This window comes from Macaca mulatta, chromosome 13, assembly GCF_049350105.2.
Source record: "Macaca mulatta isolate MMU2019108-1 chromosome 13, T2T-MMU8v2.0, whole genome shotgun sequence".
In the NCBI taxonomy this organism is placed as follows: Eukaryota; Metazoa; Chordata; class Mammalia; order Primates; family Cercopithecidae; genus Macaca; species Macaca mulatta.
In genome coordinates this window covers 95,814,284-95,833,071 of record NC_133418.1, presented here as the reverse complement: position 1 = coordinate 95,833,071, position 18,788 = coordinate 95,814,284, and the positions used below count along the sequence as shown (strand labels likewise).

The 18,788-nt window shown below is 37.2% G+C and overlaps 1 protein-coding gene across 4 annotated transcripts in view; it reads left to right on the top strand.

Moving 5' to 3' along the window:
• Positions 1 to 18,788, top strand: part of CLIP4 (CAP-Gly domain containing linker protein family member 4) — a 68,829-nt gene that overhangs the window by 25,522 nt on the left and 24,519 nt on the right. For all 4 annotated transcript variants that reach the window (XM_028831811.2, XM_077959803.1, XM_028831812.2 and 1 more), the window contains exons 7-11: positions 3,404 to 3,640; positions 4,893 to 5,028; positions 12,257 to 12,400; positions 15,967 to 16,056; positions 16,830 to 16,973. In XM_028831811.2, the coding sequence (XP_028687644.2) occupies positions 3,404 to 3,640; positions 4,893 to 5,028; positions 12,257 to 12,400; positions 15,967 to 16,056; positions 16,830 to 16,973 (751 nt within the window). The remainder of the gene's footprint in view (positions 1 to 3,403; positions 3,641 to 4,892; positions 5,029 to 12,256; positions 12,401 to 15,966; positions 16,057 to 16,829; positions 16,974 to 18,788) is intronic.

The following is an 18,788-nucleotide window of genomic DNA, read 5'->3' as shown; positions in this document are numbered from 1 at the left end:
TTGGGCTTTTTCTGGATGGTAGGTTTTTTATTACTGATTCAATTTTGTAAGTCATTATTGGTATGTTCAGGGTTTCACTTTCTTCCTGGTTCTTGGAAGGTTGTGTGTTTCTAGGAATTTAGATTCCTAGATTTTCTAGATTTCCTTTAGATTTTCTAGTTTGTATGAATAGAGGTATTCACATTAGTTGCTGAGGATCTTTTGCATTTCTGTGGGATTGTTGTAATGTCATATTTATAATTGCCAGTTGTGCTTATTTGGATCTTCTCTTTCTTTTTCTTTGTTAACCTAGCTAGCAGTCTATCAATCTTCAGTGTTTCAAAGAACCGCCTTTTCATTTTGCTGATCCTTTGAATGCCTTTTTTGGTTTCAGTTTCATTTAGTTGTACTCCAATTTTAGTTATTTCTTTGACTAGCTTTGGGTTTAGTTTGTTCTTATTTTTCTAGTTCCCTTAGGTGCAATGTTAGGTTGTTAATTTGAGATCTCCCTGTCTTCTTGATTCAGACATTTTGTACTTTCCTCTTAACACTGGTTTTGCTACATCCCAGAGGTTTTGGTATATTGTGTCTCTATTTTCATTTGTTTCAAATAATTTTTTGAATTCTGCCTTAATTTCATTATTATTTATTATTTAATAATATAATTTTATTAATATTATTAATATAACAATATTAAATCATATTTTAATATATAATTTATTATATTATTATTCTTTGTAATAATATTCATATTATTATTCATTCCAAAAGTCATTCTGGAGCAAGTTTTCTAGTTTGCATGTATTTGTGTGATTTTGAGAGCTCTTCTTGGTATTGATTTCTATTTTTATTCCACTGTGGTCCAAGAGATTCTTCGTGTGATTTTGATTTTTTGAATTTGTTGAGACTTGCTTTATGACCGTGGTCAATCTTTGAGTATGTTCCATGTGCCAATGAGAATAGCATTTATATTCTGTGATTGTTGGGTGGAGTATTCTTTAGATGCCCATTAAGTCTAATTGGTCAAGTGCTGTATTTAAGTCCAAAATTTCTTTGTTAGTTTTCTGCCTTATCTAATGCCTTCAGTGAAGTGTTGAAGTCACCCACTGTTACTGTGTGACTATGTTCATCTTTTTGTAAGTCTAGTCATAATTGTTTTATAAATTTGGGTGCTCCAATGTTGGGTGTATGTATATTTAGGATAGTTAAGTCTTCTTGTTGAATTGAACCCTTTATCATTATGTAATGCCCTACTTTGTCCCTCTTGACTGTTGTTGGCTTAAAGTATGTTTAACTGATGTAAGAATAGTGATCCTCTGCTCCTTTTTGTTTTCCACTTGCATGGTAGATCTTTCTCCAGCCTTTTACTTTGAGCCTATGGGTGTCATTACATGTGCAATGGGTATCTTGAAGACAGCAGAAGGATAGGTGTTTTTTTTTTTTTTTTTTTTTTTAAACCCAGTTTGCCACTGTATGTCTTTTGAGTGCTGTGTTTAGGCTGTTTATGTTCAGGGTTAATATTGATATGTGAAGTTGGGCTCCTATTGTGTTGTTAGCTAGTTGCTTTGTAGTCTTGATTGTGTAGTTGCTTTTATGGAGTCTATAGACTATGTGCTTATGTATGCTTTTGTGACAGCAAGTATTATTTTTTTGTTTCCATGTTTAGAACTCTGTTAGTCATCTTTTATTAACCTTCCTCAGGGTTAATATTGATATGTGAAGTTTTGTTCCTGTTGTCGTGATGTTAGCTAGTTGCCTCCTAGTCTCAACTGTATAGTTGCTTTATGGAGAACATAGTCTATGTGCTTATGTATGCTTCTGTGGTAGCAAGTTTTGTTCTTTTGTTTCCATGTGTAGAACTCCCTTAATCATCTTTTATAGGGCCATTCTGGTGGTATGCCACCACTTTAGAAGAAAGTGGAATTCCACAATTGATCATGAATAAGCCTTCTTGTGTTAGGAAGATATCATCATTGTTACTGTATTATTCTTACTATTATTTAGTTGTTTTTTTTTTTTTACAGGAGTTTTGATTATTGAATTGTATGGTAATTGACAACAGAAGTGTGTGACAGGCTCCAAAAAGTGGGGATATAACAAAAGTCCAAAGTAAAATATTCACTGTAAGCATAGCTTACAACTTCTCAGCCTGGCTGTATTTTTAAAATTGTTATGTTTCCCTATTTTTCTCTGTTTTTTAGAGAGTATACATTAGTGTAACACATATCTTATATTTTGTATGTTTTCTTGAAATCTGGGATTAAAAGAGTCCATTACCATCCCCGAAATCTAATAACATACCTTCTTGCCATGTTTTTACTAAGGACCAACCTGACTTGAATTTTACAACAAAAAAATGTGAAGCAATTGCAAACTAAGTGTGTTCTAAAAGCCTCATTCATTTTTCCACGTGGTTCGTTTGAAGAAGATTATCATCAGTGAAGAAAGGGAAAAAAGTTTCTCAGTTAACAAAAGTATCTTTATTCTTTATATTAAGAGAAAATTACAATCTAGATTATTTCTCATGAAGTCTAAGGCTTTTGGTTAGGGAATGTAAGGTGACAGATAATTCATATGATAGGGCTTTGATAATACATATACCATGCAAATGACTGTGGGGTTGTCTCTGGCCATTTTATCTGGTCACAGGATAAATCCTAGGATACCAGTCTTTCCATCATAGTGAAAACAGAGCTTTTTTCTTGATTATAGCCCAGGTTTTAGAAGTATCAAAACCATAGTTTCTAGTTTTGAAATCTGAGTTACCCCATGAATGGGCAGGGGGCTGAGGTCACAGAGCCAAGAGGGCAGCTCTGGAACCATGGATTTGGGTCCGGGAAGCCAGTCAGTCTTGTGACTTCTGTTTCCAAGCTTGCTTTCTCAAATGCCTGTGAGGGCGGGATGCTGTCCGCTTAGGACCTGAGCACTGCTCCCCACCATGGATGCAGTGCTTTTCCCTGCCAGAGAACCTGCATGGCTCCTCCCTGGTCTGCTTTGGATCTCTGTGGAGATGCATCTCATCAGTGAGGTCTCCCTGACCACTTAATCTAAAGAGTTTCCCCTACAACCATCTCTGTCTCCACATTTCCTACTTCCCTTCCCTGCTTTTTTTTTTTTTTTTTTTCCCTCCAGGCCACTTATTACTGTTTATTATGCCACATATAATTTACTTGTTTAATGTTGTGTGGTCTCTCTCTCCCACCAGAATGTAATGTTCCTTGAGGGCAGGGCTTGTGTTTTTTTCACTGTAGGATCTTTAGCACCTAGAATGGTGCCTGCATATTGTAGGTGTTCAGGAAATGTTTTTGAATAAACAAATGATGAATGAATTTAACATAAAATTCCTCCAACAGAAATTTTATATGACTTTCTAGTGCTCTAAGTAAATAAGAGTTGAACATTTTTCTCTTATCTTTATTTGTAGAATGACAAAGGACAGATCCCTGCTGATGTTGTTCCAGACCCAGTAGATATGCCGTTAGAGATGGCTGACGCCGCAGCCACTGCTAAGGAAATCAAGCAGATGCTCCTAGATGCGGTGCCTCTGTCATGTAACATCTCAAAGGCCATGCTCCCAAATTATGATCATGTCACTGGCAAGGCAATGCTTACGTCACTTGGCCTGAAGTTGGGAGATCGTGTCGTTATTGCAGGACAGAAGGTACAGTAAGTAGCTGCAATCTCTGAAGCCAAGGTTGTTATGTCCATGACCTATGTTTAGGGGCACAGAGAGTAAGGTCAGAGTTTCGAGTTTTTTAAAAAAGGTTCAACATGTAGGTAGAAAGATGCTTAATGGAAAATGTAAAACTTGGATACGAATTTACTGTTAAGTTATGCTTTAAGAATATGAACTACTTGAACTTAATAATGAAGACATCTTTATTTGAATAAGGAGTGGAGTGGAGTAGAACTTCTTGAGTGAATTTAGAGGCATGAGCTGAGGGATGATCTAGGGTGGAGGATTTTCTTTGCAGTCCCCTCTTCCCCCAGTGGTGCTTCTCCGACTGCTGCTACTCCATAGAAATGGAGCACAGGAGACCCTTGCTGTTCGTGGGTGTTTGTCTTTGGGTTCCCACAAATAGGGCAGTCTGAGATACTGTGTAGCCTGGTGATAAGGATTTATGTGGAAAAGAGGACTACTCCCATCATCCAGACACCTTTTTTCCTCCCAAGCTTTTGTTTCCATATTGCATTCATTTATTACCAGTTGCTTTTAAAAAATATCTCATATGGGAGGTTTTCTTGTTTTTTCTTTTTAAAATTAATTATTTTATTATACTTTAAGTTCTGGAATATGTGTGCACAACATGCAGGTTTGCTACATAGGCATACATGTGCCATGGTGGTTTGCTGCACCCATCAGCTTGTCGTCTGTATTAGGTATTTCTCCTAATGCTATCCCTCCCCAGCCCCCCACCCTCAGTTTTTTCTTAATATTGAGGTTAATAGGGAGCTTGGTATGGAGAATGGAATAGGGAATTCCTGCTTGGATATTGAATTTCCCAACATAGTTGCATCCCAATTTTTTTTTAAGAAGAGTCTTACTTTGCTGCCCAGGCTGGAGTGCAGTGGCACAGTCATAGGTCACTGTAGCCCTGAACTCCTGGGCTCAAGCGACCCTCCTGCCTCAGCCCCTGGAGTAGCTGGAACTACAGGCGTGTGCTACTATCCAGCTAATTAGGATTCTTATGTCTTCTTGGAAATTGACTCCCTTATTATTATTTAATGTTCCTTTTTATCCTTGGTAATGTTCCTTGTTCTGAAGTGAGAGCAAGGAACATTACCAAGGATAAAAAGGTAATGTTGAGAGAGTGAATTTTTAAAAACTTCCATGGTGAAGTAAAGTTGCAGGAGTAGGACCGTTGGAATTACTAATAATTCCCAAAAGTTATTCTGATTTATCTTTTCTTTAGGTTGGTACATTAAGATTTTGTGGAACAACTGAATTTGCAAGTGGGCAGTGGGCCGGCATTGAACTGGATGAACCAGAAGGAAAAAATAATGGAAGTGTTGGCAAAGTCCAATACTTTAAATGTGCCCCCAAGTATGGTAAGGTTGATATTATTTAACTCAGTAAGAATTAATTAAAAATAATCGAGTTTTACTCTTTTACAGTTGTTAAATAAAACTTTTCTCCTGATTACTTATGTGATAAATGAGGGGCATGTGGATGTAGGGAGGACTTTTTAAAGGTAGGAGATAGTTACGTTTATTTACAGTGATGGGAGGTAACGTGAGAGCGAGAAATGGTAGTTGCAGGAGAGAAAGGAGACACTTATAGGAGGAAAGGCCTGAAAAACTTGAAAGGGAAATGGAATTCAGTATAAGAGTTAGCCTTGCTTTAGATCAGGTGCAGCTTTCCACTATTTTATGTTATGTTATGTTATGTTATGTTATGTTATTTAATTTTTTGAGACGGAGTCTCGCTGTGTCGCCTAGGCTGGAGTACAGTGGCACAATCTCAGCTCACGGCAACCTCTGCCTCCCAGGTTCAAGCGATTCTCCTGCCTCAGCCTCCTGAGTAGCTGGGATTACAGGCACTTGCCACCACGCCTGGATAATTGTTGTATTTTCAGTAGACACAGGGTTTCCCCACGTTGGCCAGGCTGGTCTCGACCTCCTGACCTCAAGTGATCTGCCCACCTTGGCCTACCAAAGTGCTGGGATTACAGGCATGAGCCACCGTGCCTGGCCAACCATGAGTTTCAGAGGCCATGATGGAAAGGTTTAGGAGAGTGTCTGGTAGTGACTGGTGAAGAGCACGTCTGATGGGATTGCCTCAACGATGTTTTTGGGAAAGTGTCTTTCTTGGGACTGGTCTCTTGGGTGGCTTTTAGTGGAGGGACAGTGATGAGAGCGGTGTTTTCATTAAGTAGGCTGTGAGCTGTTGGACTGCCCTTGATTCTTGCTGCCAGCAGTATAGTGATTGGGAGAAGGCCTCTGACCAGGGGCACGCCCAGCTCTGCAGACCTCCCTTAAATCCTGCTCCTGGTGGTGTCGTGGCCAAGGGAGGGGCTTGGTTATCAAGGAAGTACAGAGCTCTGGAGGTCATGAAGAACCTGGAAAACTGGAAAAATCAAGCAAGGCCAACTTTACGACCACACTCCTGAGGTTTCTTTGAAACTCTGCGAAATTTCTTTCTCTTTCCGACAAATGTTTCAGTAAATTCTGACAAATGTTTAAGTAAATTCTTTCTGACATGTTTAGGTAAATTCATTCTTCCTCTCTCTCACACACACCTATCCTGCCTGTTGATTTCAATTTGATTTTGTAGTTACTTACTATGTTGTGAATATTTTTCCTTGAAATGAAATACTCTTCTAGAACGTTATTTCCACGATTGTGTAGTATTCATCTTGTGGCCTGATGGTGAGGTGGTGTGGTATGATGATGATGAAGGGTATGGACTTTGAAGTCTGACTTCTTGTGTGTGAATCGATTTCTTTACTTACCAGCTATGTGACTCTCTTTCTCTTCTTGTGCCTCAGTTTGTCTTCTGTGAAATAGGGATGACACTATCATAAGGACTAGTGCAAGAATTAAATGTGTTGGTAAAAGTATAAAGCACCTAGAACAGTGCTTGATTCCCTGTAAGCACTCAGCAGATGAGAGCTGCTGGCTATCACGCATTTATCAAAATTACTAGTTTCCTTTCATCACACACTTAGGATGGAATCTCATTTTTTTGGTCTATTAAAACTTTTTTTTGTTTGTTTATAAAAATGCTTATTGTGTAAGATTTGAAAATGAGGAAAACAAAAATTCTGCATTTTTATTTGATATCCTAATATAATTTCCCCAAATCTTTACATATTGTTTGAAAATGTGATTTTGAATAGCTCCATTTCCTTTAATTTTTCCAGTTTGATGCATGAAAATTTCTATATTTTAATTTGTATTTATCTTATTGTGGTGAAATACAGCACTTATTAAAGTGTTTTGTTGTTGTATAGGTATTTTTTATGTTCCTTGGCAATTGCCTGTTCATATTATTTTCCCAGTAAAAATTGGGATATTACGGTGTCTTTTTAAGAAAAGGATGAGTTTTAAAATACATACTTACGATATTAAGCTTTATTTATTATGGATATTTTGTCCAGCTTGTCATTTGCCTTTGACCCTCATTTGCAATGTTTTTTGGACATGTAGTTTCATGGCTTAAAGAGTTTTCTTTTATAAATTCTTATATTGCTTTTATGCTTTGATAATTCTTCCTAATCTAAGGATTAGTTATACATTTTATATTTCTTTAAATGTTTATATTTTTCCTTTTATTTTTAGTTGACACATAATAATTGTACCTATTTATGGGGTACAGAGTGATATTTCTGTGTAATGTAAGGTGTAATGATTAAATCAGGGTAATTAGGATATCCATCACCCCAAACATTTATCATTTGTGTTGAGAACATTCAAAATCCTCTCTTTTAGCTTTTTGAACATATGCAATAAATTGTTGTTGACCATCTTCACCCTGCAGTGCTGTGGAACACTAGAACTTATTCCTCCTGTTTAGCTGTAATGTAAATGTTTTCATTTTTATACTTAATTATGTAATCTATTTGGAATTTATTTGGTTAGTAGTCTGAGGTTAAGAATTTAATTTTAATTTTCCTCCAGTAGATTACTTTGCCACCTGTCAAGCAGACTAAGGGCAGGATCAAAAGCCTTTAGCAACACATGGGGCAGAGGTAAATCAGAATTATGGGAATAATTTAGATTGCCAGCAGAACACGTTGGGACTCCCAAACTTTCATTGTCCCGAGGGGAGGTGTGCTTGATTAGCACAAAGCGGGATACTCCCAGGACCTGCCTCCATCCTCTTATATGTACTTAAAGGCAAGTTGTGGGGCAGGGGTCATGTGTTGGATTGTGTGAAAATGGGTGTAACCCTTGACAGTCCTGGGAGCCCCAGATCATGGCTAAGCTACTTAGGTGGAGGTGAGGGGAGTTGGGGAATCCCCTGGCTAATCAGAAGCCAAGGAATTTCTCAACAACGGTTTTCTCTCTTGCTAAATCTATCATCTTTTCCCTTTGGCTTGTTGTGCTGCTTTTATTATAGATTAAGTTCTTATCAATGCTATGGTATATTTCAGGATTGTTTTGTTCTATTGATCTGTTAATTCTTATACGTATTAGATTTTTTAACTGTAGAAAATGATAAGTTTTAATACTTGGGTGGTATTACTGTTTTTATGTCTTTTAATAATTACCAAAGTGAATACATATACTTAGTTTACTAAAGTCAGATTGTATGGCAAAGCTTATTACAAAACTCTCTCTTAGCTTGTTTTTCTCTGCCCTCGAATCCTGCTCCTTAGAAGCAAGAACTTTTTCAACGCTTTTAGCTGTATCATCTGATATTAATATCTGTATTTGTAAATCATATATTTACATGAATCTTTCTTGATTTTTCCAGTTTGAGACATCTAGTGAGTTCGTACTCTGAAGAGAAAGATTTAGTGCGCTACATGAGACGATAGAGTATTACCTTAAATATACAGAGAGAATGTGAAACCCATTGTAACAGTTTCTTGGTTGACTTGTTTTTGATATAGGATGTCCTTCAGTAGCTTTCTGACAAAGGACTCCTAAGAAGTAAATGTGTTGAGTCCTTCTATTCTAAACACACGTTGATTTCTCCCCTCATACTTCATGCAATAATTTGGGATAAGGAATGTTAGGTTGGATTTCATATTCTCTGAATATATTTAAGGAGATACTCTAGTGTCTCAGGTAGAGTTTGACAGACTTTTTCTGTAAGGGGCCACCTAGTAAATGTTTTAGGCCTTGTGGGCTCTGCACTTTCTGGTGCACCTGCTACTCAGCTCTGCTGTCGTAGTAAACAGGCAGCCATAGGCAGTGTGTAAGCAAATGGATGTGGCTACATTTCAATAAAACTTGACCAATAAACAGGCAGTAGCCAGGATATGGCTGTTGGGCCATAGTTTACCAACTACTATCCTAAGCTTCCAGTGTTGCTGTTCAGAAGTTTTGAAGTGTTGTTGTACAGATTATTTAGTATAAAATGAAAAAGAAAAAACAAAAAGTAGGTAGAGGTTTTTCCATCTTCTATTTTTGACCCTTTCTTCCTTCTAGGAAGCTTTTACTATTTTTTTTTCCTTTTCTTTTTTTTTCCTTCAGAGTTCATACCATTTTTATGCCTTACCGATATTTTAGTGGGGGTTGGAGAAGAAGAATTGGAGTTAAAGCTGTGTTCAGTGGGCCATGTTTATCTGGAAATTTGTTATTTTTGTCTTTCCAAATAATTCTTCATCATGTGTTTGTTTTTAGTTAAGCCTTCCAGTTACATGTCGAGATTTGAGAATAATCCTATCAATAATTCAGTTAGCCTGAGTAACTGAGTAATAGAGGCTGCCCATATACTATGCATCCAGTCATTGCTTTACATTTAGTTTTGGTTCTCTGAAATGCTTTGGTTAATTAAAAAAAAAAATAAGAAGAATGCAAACTATATAGATGAGGTTTTATATACTGCAGAAATCTTTCTAAGCCATAGAATTAAATGTTTAATTTAATATACAAATATACTTTAGCTTACGGAAATTTCCTGGTGAGATTTATTTTTGTTAGAAAATATATTATTTATAGTGAAGTAGAGGTGTCAGTATTCATGATAGAGGTTATATCAGCCAAGGTTGCCTTCATATTGATAAAAATACCTTATTCACTTGTAATCATAAACATTATTCCAGTAAAAGAGGTACATTTTCTCTCCTTTTTGTCTTTTTGCCTGTGTGATCACCATATATAAGTTAAAATGAAATAGCTCTTATATAATCAAAGGAGAAAAGAAAAAAGAGAAAGCCAACATACCACAGCCTAGACAATTCCACCCAGCACTGCTGCCTCCAGCAGTCTCTCCTCTCCCCACTCCAATTAATTTAGCCCTCTACCCCATCCCACTTCATTAGCAGGGAGGTTCACGAAATGATGGGGCTTGCTCAGAAGAGAAACATGTTATGGTCAGTGGAAGTTGAAGAGAAAGTACAAAAAGATGGAGAGGGCTGCCCTTCTCTTTTAATCATTGTAAGAGGGTTTACTAATTCTGAAAAGTGTCCTTCAGTGACTGATCCCCAATCTAGACTTTGGCCCTTCAACTTGCTGCTGTCCAGAAAACCACACGTTTTCCCTGAGATGAAGAAAAACATAATTTATTGAACATTGTTATGACATTAATGACACAAATCAAACAAATTAGAAAAATACTCCATAGCCTGACTTCTCTTATAAATGTTTATTTTAGGTTTCTTCCAATCCTGCCTGCTGCCTGTATTCCCACATGCAATTTTTCACAAATGTTATAATGTAATCAAATATATAACTTAATTTTTTTGATTTCCTTTTGAGACAGTCTCTTGCTCTGTCGCCCAGGCTGGAGTGCAGTGACCTCCCAGGTTCAAGCGATTCTCCTGCCTCAGCCTCCTGAGTGGGATTACAGGCACACACCACTGTGCCTGGCTAATTTTTGTATTTTTAGTAGAGATGGGGTTTCGCCATGTTGGTCAGGCTGATCTTGAACACCTGGTCTCAGGTGATCTGCCTGCCTTGGCCTCCTGAAGGGCTGGGATTACAGGTGTGAGCCACTGTGCCTGGCCTGATTTACTTTTCATATTTTTATATATTTCTACATAATCTTTATTGTCTTATAATGTTACAATGATATAGTGGTTTATGGATATAGTTAATTCATCATATTGGCAGACAATTATGTTTTCTCCTACTTATGAATAATATTACAGTGATGACATATTCAGATATAAAACCTTTTCCTCCTAGAGTATTTTCTCATGATTCATTTCCAGAAGTATGATTGGGTCATTGTAGTAAACTAGAAATTGTGGCAGCTCTTGAAATTTTTTTTTTTCTTTTAGTATACAGATGAAACCTTGTAACCTTTGTCAGTACCGTTAAATATAATTATTTCTTTACAATTCTATAAAGCGGATTAGGTCAAGATTTTTGTTTTCTAAAAAGATCATACAAATTTACATTCCCAGGGTATAAAACAATTTCTTTCATCAAACCCTTGCCAACACTGGTTGTAATCATCATCATCATCATCGTCATCATTATCACCAAGCTTGAGAGAGAAAGAGAGAGAGAGGGTGTGTGTATGTGTGTGTGTGTTAGGGAAGGAAAATAATTTAGAGAAAGAATAGAAAGTCATGGAAAATCTCATAGATAGGAGACAGAAGAGAGAACATTGTGAATAAGTTAAAAAAAAGATAGGAAAATCAGGATAAAGTAGTATGGACTCTGAGGTGGGAGAGAATTTTAAGATTAGCAGAAAAGGTGTGTAGTTGGTACTTTTTAGTTATTAACAAAGCACCACTTCTTATAGAGTCTTGAGCATTTCTACCCTGCTTTAAAACAAGTTGTTTTTAATATATTCCATTTTAGTCATAATGTATATTTGCTAGATGGTAAACACTCAATGAAAGAGTGTAATACACATATTATGGCTTTATTTTCACTTTTTAAATATCTTAGCCAGATTATCTTGGTATTTATAGTCTATATTCACTATCTTTAATGTCAGTGCATTCTTCTTATACTGGTTATTTTATTGTGTGGATAAACTCCTTTTTGATGGAATTTTGCACTCCTAACTGCTGCAGATAGGCAACCCCCTGCCCCTGCCGCTCCCCTCCCCAGTGCACACTGTATTGTTTCCGATTCTCAGGACCTGAGGGCCAGGCCTTTTAGGAAGATTATATTTTATAGTCAGAAAGCTTTATTTTATGCCTGCTATGTGTAACACACTGTAATTAGGTACGGGGGAAATGCAGAGTTAAGTAACATTTAAATTTTGTCTTTAAAGGTGTTAGTCTGGAAGAGAGATAAGACATGGGCATAAAAAGCTATAATGTGGGATAAATATAACTTCCAAAGGAGATATAAGTTGGCATGGAAGAATAGGTTTTTATGCTCTATAGCTCACTATTATTTGCCAATTGCTTAGAAATAATAGAAAACTATTAATATTACCTTTACTCGTTTCTCTTTCTCCTGAATTTCACTTAACAACTGAAATGTGGTTCTTACATTATTGATGTGTGGTTAGTCTCGAAAACTAGACTGTAAGCTCTTTGAGGGTAAGTACTATGTCTTACATTTTTTTCCCTCTCATCATAGGACATATGGTGGGCATTAAAGGTTTATATTAAAGATTTATATTACTAATTAGTTGTACTCGTTCCTTTATTTGAAATGTTTTAACTGTTTAACACTAAAATTCTACATTCACCCTTAGGTATTTTTGCACCTCTTTCAAAGATAAGTAAAGCAAAAGATCGAAGGAAGAATATAGCACACACTCCTTCTACAAAAGCTGCTGTGCCTCTCATCAGGTCCCAGAAAATTGACATAGCTCATGTAACATCCAAAGTCAATACTGGTAGGTCAAACCACAAAGTTATTCGGTATTTTAGTTCTGCTTCAGTATTTTAATTTTATTTGTAGAATTCCTACTATTTAGATTGCTTCACTTTTTTTTGTTAGCCAACTATGAAACCTGAATTTAATAAAACCTGCATCTTACGTGTTTTTAAACCTCAATTTTAATGACTTCAGTCCCTAACAAATGTATTTCAGATTTGTTCCTTCCTTTTTTCCTCTTACCGTCTCCATACTTTTATCACACATAATCTATCCTCAAAGCTAGATTTCATACTTTCATCAAACTTTTATGGAACAAAACTAGCTTTAGGCTCCTCGCCTATTGAAGGATGTTTAGTGACTTCTCTTTTACCAGAAAAAAGTTCTGACTCCTGAAACTAGCAGTTGCGGCTCTCTTTCTTTATTAATAGAGTCTCGCACAGCTTCCATAGGTGAACTAGTTTATCGTATCTCTTCCTGTCTTTTACGTACGTTTTATCACTCCTCCCTTCATACTTTGTCTCATGCTATTTATCTGGGTGCAGTAATTTGACTTCTGCCTTTTGAGGTCCTCACCATTTTTTCGACTTCTTATTCCTATCCTGTTTCTCATTCCTATCCTGTTTCTCCATGAACGCTTTCTTGATAACTCCAGTTCACTTTAATCTCCTCATTCCCTAACTTTGTATGTACTTTTTATCCATACTGCCCAATTGTTATTTGTTATCTTGGGTTTTGTCCTCTGATTGCTTTATTTGTGCAAGTGTCCTATTCTCTCAGCAAAATTTCAAACTTTAACTGAACCATGAGAGCAAATTGTAGTGTTGTTTTCACTGTAGCAATGCACAAAATAGGTGCTCAATAAATACTTGCTAATTTGTAAATACTTGAGGTGGAAAGCTTTCTACCAGGATGAAAGGAATTTGTCCAAGAATTCGACTGGCCTTTATATTCTGTTCCGCTGGGCTATTTGAATATCCCTGTGTCAATACTGTACTCCATAATAAGTAGTTTTTAAAAATAAGTCCTGATGTCCAGTAGTGGAGAGCCTCTTATCTCATTCTTGATCATTGTCTTGCCTGTTTTGGGCTTTTATAAATCACACTTCCATATACAGTTTACAATGAACTGTTATGTTTCCTTTTAAAAATTCTGTTGAGGTTTTAACTGATGTTTTGGTTAAAGCTTAAATCAATGTGGAAAGAACTGACATCTTTACAGTGGTCAGTTTTTAAATTATGAGTTTAGAATATCTTTCCATTTAATTAGGCCCTTTGAAAATATCCCAACAAAATTGTGTAATTTTTTCTACAGATATTTTGTATCTGCCTTGTTAGGTCTATTGGTAGGTACTCCATACTTTTTGATGCTATTATAAGTAGCATCCTTTTAACCTGAAGCCCAGAAGTATACAGTAAATATAGACAGAAAGCTTCAAGAGAAGCCCCCTCTATTTCTGTTCTGAGGAGCAGAAAAGGGGTCTCCTATTAGATAGAATGTGGATGAAATTGCCTGTTTTTCTTGTTTGCCTTTTCTTTCCCTTGTTTCTCTCCCATCCAGTCCCCAGGCAATCCTCCATGGTGTGGATGGGCAGCTGTGGATGCGCAGGTACCTGAAACCCCAAGGAAGGGAAATCCATGTCTCTGACCAGAGAAACTTTGGTCCAAGGACATAGATGGAATCCCCACTGGTTTTTCTTCTGTTTTCTCACTGCTTGGCCCCAGAGGCACAATCAGTCTCAGGATCGTATGACAGAGCAAGGAAACTAAAGCTTAGACATTCTACTCAGAATACCAACAAGAGATGCCCAGGAGCAGGAAGTATCAGGGAAATCATGGAGAAGAGGGAGCTCAAGAAAGAGGCCTCACAATTTTGGCTGTGAACTCCTAGGTCTTCTTGCAAGTGGTGTATGCATGGATCTGACCAAAGCCTTTGGTCTCCTTGGTAGACCACTGCTCGGGTCCCAGCCTGACTACTGGGCTGCACAGCACATGAGACAAATTCAAACAGCACTGTAGAGGCTGCGGAAACAGAACCTACATTAGAACCACAGTGCGCAGAGAGGGGTCAGGAGCTCCCACGTGGAGCCTACGTGGGTGGACTGCCTGCTAAAATGCAACGGTCAATGTCCTCCATAGGATTTAAACACGACCTATTCCAGTGTCCATACATAATATTCAGAAGACACAAGATACAATTTTAAATTACCCAAAATATGAAAAACCAGGAAAGTCAACACCTCTAACAAGGAAAAAGACAGTCCAAGCATAGCAGCTTCGAGACTACATGGCCATTGCAATGAACACATAAAGATTTTAAATAATATAACCACACTCTAAGAATTAAGGGTGTAGCTGGGCATTGTGGTGCACACCTGTAGTCCCAGCTACTCCAGAGACTGAGGCAGGAGGATCGCTTGAGTCCAGGAGTTTAGGCTGCAACGGGCTATGATTGTGCCACTGCACTACAGCCTGGCTAACAGAACAAGACACTGTTTCTTTAAAAAAAAAAAAAAAAAAAAGAAAAAATCATACGTGAACACTATTGAAACAAATGAAAAGAAAGTTTCAGCCAAGAAATAGAAGATATGAAAAAGAAGCAAAGATACACCCATGTGTGTTATATATACACACACACACACACACACAAATAAGTACAAGCAGAATTGTGGAAATCTAAGACTGATGAATTGTATCACTGCCAATATCCTGGTTGACATATTATTATGCCATAATTTTGCAAAATATTACCTTTGGAGGAAACCCAAAGTGTACAAGGAATCTCCTTGTATTATTTGTATAAAAACTTTAAAGAAAATATTTTATAACTGAAAAATATAATGAAAAATAAAAATGTCATCTTCAGGTTGCCTTCATAAAATGTCTCCCCTCCACCCTCTTCATTCAGTTTCTGCTGTTGGAGTTCAGGCTCTAATGGCTGGACTGTGCTAATAACGTGTGACTGGTCCCTGCTTCCAGCCTCTCCTGCTGTGGTTTCGTTGCAGCCCTGCTGTCAGGAGAGTGTTATTTAACTAGACTCTGTTCATGCCAGTGTTCCTTTTCAAAGCCCAGCAGAGGCTCCTTCTTTGCAGAAGAGTTCTCAGTCCTTAGCGGGGCACTGTCACCCCCTCTGAGGTGTTACTGTGACCTGTCTGTCTAGTCTGGCTTCTCCTACATTCTGGAAGTACTGTAGTCCAGCCAAGCTGCTCACCATTTTCTGTGTCTTTCCTTAAGATTTTCTTTTTGTCCATCCAGAATGCCTGCCCTCAGCTCTTCCTCACCATATGGCCAGTGTTCTCAGGAAGAAATCTGACCTGTCCCTCAGGACCCATCTCAGAATGTGATCATCTTGATGAGACATGAATTTATCTTTGTAGCCACTGTTACTGTCTCCTTCTCATATGCTAGTACTTATACTAAAACATGTCCTCATATGTCTGTGCAGTTGTTATCCAGTATGTTTTCAGAAGTGAGTAAGACTTAGATAATGAGGGATGCATGTACTTTAAAAAATACATTTTATGTTTAATGTTAAAATTCTTAATGTTAAAATTCTTGCTGAAAGTGTTTCATTTTTGCGTCCAAGGATTAATGACATCAAAAAAAGATAGTGCTTCTGAGTCAACACTTTCATTACCTCCTGGGGAAGAACTGAAAACTGTGACAGAGAAAGACGGTAATATACCTTGTAACCTCTGTTTCTCAAAATTGAACTTTTGATGGAACTTTAAATTAATAGTCGGAAAACAGTTTATATGGAGGTTAAGTTTTAAAGTTGGTAAGGGAGAAATTATAGTAAAAACTAAACTTGGAAATCACTGAAGCAGCTCATACCAAGCTATATACATTATATTTTGTGTGTGTAAAACACTGTACTATGATTCTTTTGTCTTACTTAAATTAGATAACTACTGGACTAGATTTAAGAAAATAAAAGGAAATTCCATAATATAGATAGCTCTACACAAAGGTTTCATTTGCCTTTAGCTATCAAATCATTAGATGAATTGAGCATGAGTATTCCTACTTGCCTCCTGGTTTAACTCAAAAAATCTTAATATTAAGCTTTTGTTGCCTTAAAACATACTAATATCATGTTTAATTTTTGTATAAATAAGATGGAACTCTATGTCATCTAAGGTGAGAGGTGAGTGATGGTCATTAGATTAAGTAGTCAGTTTACATCAATTGATGTGGTGACACCTTTTATATAAGATTGTGATCTTACCGTAGGAATCCTTAAAATATTATTGCTTGTGTTATAAAATCTTTTATAGATAAACTACAATTGCTATTTGGATGAAATCAGGCATTTAATTTGACACTAGATAATCCATAATTGAGGAAGTTAAATGAAGAGTTTCAGAAAGATTTGCCTTGACGAGCTGCTTCTTGGTCCACATCTTATTTTCCGCAGTTTGACATGTTCTTTTTCTTTATCTGTTGCAGTCGCCCTGCTTGGATCTGTCAGCAGCTGCTCCTCTACATCTTCTTTGGAACACAGACAGAGCTACCCCAAGAAACAGAATGCAATCAGCAGTAACAAGAAGACAATGAGCAAAAGCCCTTCCCTTTCATCCAGAGCCAGTGCTGGTATCTATGGCTTTTTCAACCAGGCTTTCTTGGTGTTTTTTATCTTGGTTTGTTTGTAAGTAGATTTGCTCTTTTTAAATGTGTAGAAGGAACCCTTTACTTCAATCAGATTGAACTACTTTTACTCTTCCCCCGCCTCCCCCTGAGCCTTAAGCCTTAAGACTTTGCATTTATTTTCATGTAATTCATTCTTAGTGGTTTCACCTCATCTGAATTTAGCCTCTTCATAGGACTTTGTGTCATCTTCATATTTAAAAAGCATGCGTTCTCTGTTTTTATTCAAGTGGTTGTTTCAAAACTATGTTTGCTTAAAACCTAGGAGAAGGTCAGAAGTCCTCTCCCAGGATGGCAATACCAGCCAGTTCTGAGACAGCTTTTTAACTAGCCGTGAACCTGCATAATCTCACTCAGTCCACATTTCTTCAGTTATTTGTAAAGATACGTAAAACACTTTATCAGACTTCCTTTTGAAATGACATAGATTTTGTCTGTTGCAGTTCACTTATTTGCTGCCTATACAGTGAACTTGTCCGGAAAGGCAAAAGCCATCCTGGCAAAAATTGTTCTTCATGAACCCCTTTATTACCAGAGTCTTTTTTTAGTACTTCTATTAATAGTACTTGTACTGAACCAACATTTTATTATGGAAAATGTTCATGACAGATTTTTAAAAAAATACTTGATGGGAAAAAACCTCCCAAACTCTCAACAATAACATTGACATAATAAGCCTAAACATTGGGACCCTAAAAGCAGAGAACCTGAAAGTTTTGCCTGAAGTTGTTTGCCTGGAGTATTTATTCTCTAAATGGCTTCCTCTCTCCATACCCCCACCAGTTTGCTGTCTTTATGTTGTGAGGAGCAGAGGTGAGAAGGTACAGTGCTGACTCAGCCGTCCTGTTTGTCCGAATTTCATTCACGTTTTAAGCCCTCCTTCATTTGGCATTTGCACTTTTTTTGACATTTACTTGATTTTAAAATTTACATGTGGGTATGGAATTACTTTTTTTTAACCTTCTAAACAAAGTAGTCTAGCATGCCTATATATTTACCTTTCAAAAAATAAATTTGAGGGTTATGTTGACTTAATAGTGAAGATGAAGAGAGTTATCAGAGCGAGAAAGAGGACCTTTCAAAGAGGGAGATGGGCAGAGAATGGGAGATATGGGAAAGTCTGTGTTGGGAACCCCAGAGACATTTACTTAAAACATGTTTCTCGAGTTGAGTAGATATTCCACTTTTTCTGTAGATTTGCATTTGAGGGAGATGTAGACTGCAGAGAACGAACAATAATGGAAAGTTAGGTTAAAAAATTAGAGAAAGAAGAGTAGAAATAAAGGATTTGGGAAATGGGAAAGGTAGGGACCTCAGCCTCGTCATATCCCATTGTTTTTTACTTTTTTTTTTTCTTTTATTAAAGACAAGGTCTTGCTCTGTCACCCAGGTGGAGTGCAGTGTTGCAATCATAGCTACTGCGGCCTTCTACTCCTGGACCCATGTGATCCTCCCACCTTGGCCTCCCAAAGTGCTAGGATTTACAGGCGTGAGCCATCATGCCTAGCCTGTGTCCCACTGTTGAACTTTGCCATCTTTGGTTCATTGTCTACAGGCAACAAGGGGACGGGCCTGAGGATTTCTGGTCACTGAATCTTGGTTTTAATCTAGGTGTACCACTTACTGGCTGTTGACAGTGTGTCTTAGTTAATTCCTGAGTTTGTATCTTATTTTTCAGTATAATTTTTAGGAAAAGCACTTTATAAACTATGAAGTGCTATAGAATAATAGTTATGATGAGGGCCTAGGACTTACTGGTAT